Source organism: Arachis ipaensis, chromosome B03, assembly GCF_000816755.2.
Source record: "Arachis ipaensis cultivar K30076 chromosome B03, Araip1.1, whole genome shotgun sequence".
Taxonomy (NCBI): domain Eukaryota; kingdom Viridiplantae; phylum Streptophyta; class Magnoliopsida; order Fabales; family Fabaceae; genus Arachis; species Arachis ipaensis.
Genome location: NC_029787.2, coordinates 16,570,916 through 16,578,493, shown reverse-complemented (window position 1 = coordinate 16,578,493; position 7,578 = coordinate 16,570,916). Strand labels below are relative to the sequence as shown.

General features: G+C 34.4%; 2 protein-coding genes across 2 annotated transcripts; one reads left to right on the top strand and one right to left on the bottom strand.

Annotated features, from left to right (window-relative positions):
- On the top strand, positions 1,281 to 3,237 carry LOC107634286 (auxin-induced protein X10A-like). Its single transcript, XM_021118296.1, has one exon. It carries the CDS (start codon positions 2,664 to 2,666, stop codon positions 3,075 to 3,077), a length of 414 nt encoding a protein of 137 aa, XP_020973955.1. The 5' UTR covers positions 1,281 to 2,663; the 3' UTR covers positions 3,078 to 3,237.
- Positions 3,985 to 7,526, bottom strand: LOC107629981 (auxin-induced protein X10A-like). The gene is made up of 3 exons (XM_016332964.2): positions 7,027 to 7,526; positions 6,655 to 6,664; positions 3,985 to 4,444 (listed from the first exon to the last, which is right to left on the bottom strand). The coding sequence occupies exons 1-3, from the start codon at positions 7,256 to 7,258 to the stop codon at positions 4,147 to 4,149; spliced, it is 540 nt and encodes a 179-aa protein (XP_016188450.2). The 5' UTR covers positions 7,259 to 7,526; the 3' UTR covers positions 3,985 to 4,146.

Here is a 7,578-nt window from a genome sequence, read left to right as displayed (position 1 = left end):
ACACTTTTGTGTTCGTTTATTTATTTTTTTTGTGTTTTTCGCTTGTTTCAAACGTGTGTGTTTTTTGTGTTTTTCGCTCGTTTTACACGTGTGTGCGTGTTTTTTATTTTTATTTTTTTTGTGTTTTTCGCTCTTTTCGCACGTATGCGTGTTTTTCGCTCATTTCGCATGCGTGTGTTTTTTTTACTCGTTTCACACAAGTGTGTGTTTTTTTTATTGTTTCGCACGTGTATGTTTCTTTTTTATTTTTCGCTGATTTCGCATGTGTGCATGTTTTTCGCTCGATTCACTCGCGCGCGTGTGTCTTTTAATTTCTGTGTTTTGTGTTTTTTGCTTGTTTTGGACGTGTGCGTGTTTTTCGCTCGTTTCGCACGTGTGCGTGCTTTCGCTCGTTTCGCACAGGGTGTTTGGTTTTTTTTGTATTTTCCGCTCGTTTCGCACGTGTGTGTGTTTTTCGCTCTTTTCGCACGTGTACGTGTTTTTTGCTCGTTTCGTACATGTGTGTGTTATGTTCATAAAGTTCAAAGTATGCTCCAATCAGACTACGGATTTAGACTTATACATGCATTGAATTCCTTCTATTTTCTTGGATAAAGATTCATACAACAGTTAGATTCGTTTTGATTATTCTGAATTTTTGTAAGAACCATTGTATCATACCAAGAAAGACCAAAAGTGGAAAGTTTGATAATGGTTTTAGCTTCATACTCATGACGACTGTTATACAAGTCACTGGCCCTTAGTCTATTTGGCTATTTTGGATTTAAAGTTTATTTGATTTGTTAAACTGACATTATTGGAAAGAAGGAAATATAGCAATGAATAAGTGGATTAAGATATCTTCAAATGCTTTTGTGGTGAATATGGATCAGTGAGGAACCAGTCACTTGCATATAATTTTGTTGTGGCCCTCAAACCAAACATGTGAGGATGCTGCGTGACTCAAAATTGAGGAATCATCTGTCATAGAAAAAATGGGGCCTCAGTCACATGAAGAAATGGGGTCATTAGCTGATAGCAGCAAACAAATGTAACTCATCACACAATGTTAACATCAAATTATGGAATACAACTGGATTAGTGTTTCAATCTCAATTGTAATTTCAGAGGCCACATTTTAGTGACCACTATGTACAAACTGGGAAGGGTCCACAGAGATTTCAAAGACAGATAAAAATAAAGTGGGACATGGCAAATACAGGGACTGATCCTGGAAGCTGTTTAATCATCCTACAGTGATAATTGGACAATTGAACTGACAAAAAACGTTCACATTATTAAACTAATATTATGAAAATTCATACTTAGTTACTGCTTTTTCTTATAATAACCTTTTTACTTAGAAGTACATCATCATATTAAATCATAAAAGTTATCTGCTGCTTTCCTTTTCTTTTATTGTAAACCAGATCATGAAAATTGATTTTATGAACCGCACTTTCAGCTTATTATTGCCTTTGAACTTAACAGTGCATTTAGATTTAAGGAGAAAATGGGAGACATTTGTTTATGTGCATAAATTTCTCATTGAGTTTCATAGTAGGATACAAAAAATGGAGAAAATCTTTCTCAGGGTAAGAAATTGCTACAAAAATTGTGTTAATCTATTTCTAAGTCAGCCTAATCTTGATGGTGCCTAGCATCAACTCAAGCGAGAAGTGATATCTAAGAATACATTTTCTTCACAAGGAATTGTGAGACCACCCATTGGATGATCATACCCAAATTCTTCCTCAGCTTGACTTAGCAAATCTTGAAATGAAGGCTGGTTCAAGTATGATATAGGGATCACAAACCGCTTCATTTTATCTCCAACGTAAACTGCAAGATAACCCTTTGGCACTTCCACAGCTTTTGAAGATGAAGTAAATGATGCCTTTCTTACGATGCCGGATAAACGAAAACCCATTTTTGTATGTGTTGAAGAAAGACTAGTTTTTCAAATGACTTGTAAATAAGATGCAAGTATTTTAGTTTCTTATGCTTTAGGATGTGAATGACTTGTGTTGTTGCCAAATGCTTGCAGCCATGAACATATATATATATAGATGAAGGATATGTAATAAAATGGGTAATTGAATGGTTGGTTGTGGAGGAAGGCTATGAAATGGGACCTATTAGGAGACAAGGGCATTTAAGAGGTCACATGGTGTTGTCTTAGGGGATTTTCTCAAACCTGTTATAAGTACATAATTCAAAGTCTACCTTATGAAGAGGAAGCCAACACAAATTAGATCATGTTGTCTATGGTTTGCGGATTCCAAGAGATATGTTTCTAAAAATCTGGTGTACTTGAAAAATCAGGTTCATATTGGTTTGTGAGGATGTGCCTAAGTTTGGTTGAGAGTTGTGGCCATGGTTTACAGCTTTCATTGTCAATAGCGATGTCTATCTGAAGAAACATGAGATATGTCTATAGCATGTCTGATTCAGTATCTTTAGTATAACTACAATGCTTGAACAAGCATTAATGTAGATGTCTTTGATTTGACATGCATAATCTCTTCTTGGCAATTATGTCAGAAGGTGGGGTATGATGTATGAACTCTCACTTAACTTTCAAGTCCCTGAAAGAGACCTCCAAGACAATACCATGTGATCTCTTGTGATCATTTCACTTTGTAGACCCCATTTTACAGCTTCATCTGAATTATTTCTTCAGGATGGCTACTATATATACACTTCTTCTTGTGTTCTCAAACAACACAAATCAATTGCATCTCCTCAAGTATCAGTACTCACATATTTCTCTCAATCAAATCCTCCAAGAACAATCTATTTCTTTTTCTTTTGAACAACAAGAAGAAACAATGGCATTCCGCATTCTAGGTATTAGAAAGGCATCACTTTCTGCATCAAAAGGGACTAATGTTCCAAAAGGCTATCTTGCAGTCTATGTAGGAGATAAGATGAGGCGGTTTGTGATTCCTGTATGTTACTTGAACCAGCCTTCATTTCAAGGATTACTAAACCAAGCAGAAGAAGAATTCGGATATGATCATCCAACTGGTGGTCTCACAATTCCATGCTGTGAGGATGAGTTCTTAAATCTCACTTCTCAGTTGGGTGTCCAATAAACAACTAACAGAGATTGACATAGATTAGTTGAGACAATTGTACAGAAGGCTCTTTTCACTTTGAAGATTTTCCATTTTGGTTTCTTCCTTGTATAATTCCTTTGAAAGTGTAAAAATGTTATATGAATGAGAAAGTTATTACATCTCATTGTTAAAACTACCTTTTGGCTTTTGTTTTATTCTGTATTATCTGTTATTTATGCAAAAATATCAGATCTAAGTTCCTGTTAAAAACTTAAACTATATTTGCAAAAGTTGATGATTCATTTCGTTCAAACATTTAAGTTCCAGTTTCTTAACAGTGGTTTGAAATCACTATTGTAAATCACTATTATATTAAAATTAAAGGAAGAAGAAGCACTTCCATGCTGTTGTTTTAAAAATTAAAAGAAGAAAATAGAAGAAGAAGAAGAAGAAGAGAGTCAGAGACTAGCTCTGAGGGTTGTCTGATAAAATCTATCCCTTATGTTGATAGAATTTCAAGAACTCCAATGATTTGCTTATTTGCTCTGTGTCAATGAGGATTCAATCAAGGGCTTAACCAATCAAGAGTTACTTTTCAACAATTTTAGTTAGATGGCTGGAAGAAGTTGCAGCAGAGAATGATAGAATTTGGATTTCATCAATGACACTACTTTCATAGTATTCTAGAGAAATAACTTAGTGTATCTAAAACAAATTATGATAACTCAAAATGCAGGTAACATTGAATATCCGAAATCCACACTTGAATCCAATTTATGAAATTTAACCATATGCTTCTCTCATAGTGGAGTGCTTATGTGTTTTAGAAAGTAAAATTCTGCAGCATTCTATTATAAATTAATAATTTTTTTAATACCACAGTAGTAGCAACACAACAAAGGAATAAACATAATTGAAGAGAATATACAAAATAAATTGAATCTATAAGTAATTCGTGACGAAGTTTATAAATTCATTGAAATTGCAAAAAAATTCTGATATATATTTACATCCTTGACATCTCACTAAGATGATAGCTACTAGTTTCCACTACAAAATTGTGTCTCAACTAATCTATGTCAGTCTCCTTTGGAATTACTTATAGTCAGTTGAAGCAAGAAGTGAGGTCCAAGAAGGTTTCCTCACTGCATGGAATAGTGAGACCACCCATTGGATGATCATATCCGAATTCTTCTTCTGCTTGGCTTAGTAATTCTTGAAATGATGTCTGGTTCAAATACGAAATGGGAATCACGAACCGCTTCATATTCTCTCCAACATAGACAGCAAGATAGCCTTTTGGGACTTCCAAAGCCTTTGAAGATGCTTGGTTTGAATTAAATGATAGCTTTCTTCTGATACCAGCTAAACGAAAACCCATTTTTGTATGTGTTGATGAAAGACTAGTCTTAGAAATGACTTGTAAATAAGATACAAGCTTTTGAGTTTCTTATTGCTTGAGGATGTGAATGAATTGTGTTGGTCCTAAATGCTTGCAACCATGAATATTTATATAGATGGAAGGATATGTTATAAACATATAGCTACTTGAATGATTGGTGGAGGAAGGCTATCAGATGGGACATATTAGGAGACAAAGGCATGTAAGAGATCACATGGTATTGTCCTCATTAGAGGGTAGGCCAAAAAATTGTAACTCATGTATGCAAGAGAAAATCTAATTGCCCATGGTTTGCAAATACCACGGAGTTTTGTTTATAATCTGGTGTACTTGAAAAGTTGAGGTCCATATTGTCTTGTGAGGCCAACTTTTGGTTCTGTTCTGGCCTCAGAACAGTGTTTCAGAGCTATAAATGTCTATCTGAAGAAACATGTGAGATGTCTAAACTCTAAAGCATGTTTGATGGAGTAGCTTTAGCACAAGTACAAGTGGATAGATAGAGACCTAACCTTTGATAGAGATATCCAAGACAGTACATGTGATCTCTTGTGATCATTTCTCACTTTGTAGACCCCATTTTACAGCTTCATTAAAATTATTTCTTCAGGATAGCAAACTATATATACACTACTTCTTGTGTTCTCAACCAATACAAATCAGTTGCATCTCCTAAAGTATCAAAACTCACATATTTCTCTCATACAAATCCTTCAAGAACAATGGCTTTTCGCATTCCAAGTATTAGAAAGGCATCACTTTCTGCATCAAAAGGGACTAATGTTCCAAAAGGCTATCTTGCAGTCTATGTGGGAGATAAGATGAGGCGGTTTGTGATTCCTGTATGTTACTTGAACCAACCTTCATTTCAGGAGTTACTAAGCCAATCAGAAGAAGAATTCAGTTATGATCACCCAACTGGCGGTCTCACTATTCCTTGCAGCGAGCATACATTCCTGAACCTCACTTGTGAATTAAGTGGCCAGTAAATTGGGTCATAGAGACTGAGATAGATTAGCTGAGACAAATTTGTACAGAAGGCTCTTTCTTTTTGTTTTGAAGATTGTCCATTTTGGTCTCTTCATTGTATCATTCCTTTTGAAAGTGTAAAAATGAACATGAATGAGAGAAAGTTATTGCATCTCATTTGTTAACTTTTTTTTATATTTTTTATTTCTTGGCTTTTGTTGAATCAATGATCTCTTATATATTTATGCAGCAAGTCAAAATTAAATTCAACGTTGTTTTGAAGACATTGACTGAAGTTGATGATTCATTTCATTTAAATTAGAATTTCGAATAGCTGTTTGAAAGTACAATTGAAAATCTGTTAAGAACTCAGTTTTCTTATATTAAAAGCAAAGGAAGAGGCATTCCAAGCTTGAGACATTCCATGATTGAATGTCACAAACTTGAGCAATTTTCTTGTGGTTATAAAACCATAAAAAAAGCAATATTGAATTCAGAATTCAGAAAAAGAAAAAGAAAAAAAAAAGTGAAGGGAACATTTCATAAAGCAGTTTATAAATCCAAGACCAACTGGTAGTATGCATATGTGTTTTAGAATAACCAAAGGTCTAATGAGAGGCCACACGGTATTGTCTTGCTTGTGTTTATGAAAAGTTACTTGAAACTTGAGAGTTCTTGCCAAACACTGATGCCACCTTTAGGAAGAGACAGCTGAGAAGCTAATAAATGGTTAAATACAAAGCTGATCTAATGGATTACTTCTTATGTTGCAGATATCACATAATCTCTTAAATAAAGGGATAGGATGCCAGAGAGGACCACATTTTGTGACTGTATCCCAACTTCTTCTGCACTTGGAGGGCATGAAATATGGTCCCACATCCTAGCCAAACATTTCAATATATCACAAGGTACATCAGTATATTCTCTACAAAAAGCAGGAACCATGTGAATAGTTTTTTGTGGTTCAACCTTACTAAAATCACATAACATGCTAATAAGTATAAAATTTATCAATTAAAACTTCTGTTGGCCGACGAAAATAGCACTTAGATTAGTTAAATGCAACACATAACATGCTTCTTAAAAATGTTAAGGCATGGTTAAAACTTCAATAAAGAAATAAGAGAACAGACATTGAGAAATATATAAATAAATGAGCCATACATCCCGTTTAAGAAATTTCTTTAGCTATAGTTTTCCATGCATATTCTTATTCTTTTATTTAAAATATTATAATTTTACATACTTTGAACTAGTGCAATCTATGAGAAAAAAATGAACAATTAAGTATGGTTTTTCTTACATCAGGCAGCTTACTACTAGATACTGCATGATGTTCTGTTTTTAGAGAGAAGATAAAATGTTTAAAAAAGAAAAAAAAAATGAAATACGAGAGTAGCTGAATTCTTTCTTTGTCATTAAACCAAAAAACAGAGGAAACACTTTGAATTTTTCATAGTAATGGTCATTCTTCTTTCATTTACTTAGAAAAATGTGTAATTACAAGTTGCCTATTGTACAAAATGTGTATACTAATCTATGTCAGTCTCCTACAGCGTGAGATTCATGGTCAATTCAAGCGAGAAGTGATTTGTTGGAAGACATCTTCACTGCAAGGAATTGTTAGACCTCCCATAGGATGATCATATCCGAACTCTTCCTCAGCTTGGCTCAACAAGTCTTGGATTGAAGGTTGGTTCAAGTATGAAACGGGGATCACAAACCGCTTCTGTTTCTCTCCGACATACACTGCTAGATGCCCCTTTGGGACTTCCACAGATTTAGAAGCTGCTTGGCTAGCTGAGAATGATGATGTCCTTCGAATAACAGGTAAACGGAAACCCATTTTTTTAAAGAAGTATGTAAGAATAACAGCAAGGAAAAGTTCCCAAGTTTAAGAAGAATGTGTTTTTAAGTGTTTGACACTTAAGATTGCCAATGAGTTGTGTTGTTTTTGAAGGCAAGAGCAAGTGTATTTATAGATTTTAAGATTCTTTGGAAAACTATTTCTAAGATAAAAGATTTTTGAAAATGATAGGAATGCATACGCATCACTACACGAGAGATCACATGGTATTGTCCTAGAGGCCTCTCTCAAGGATTAAGCAGTTGTTTGAGAATGCATACCCCACCTTGTCAAGGAATGGCTAATAAAGCAGCCACTTG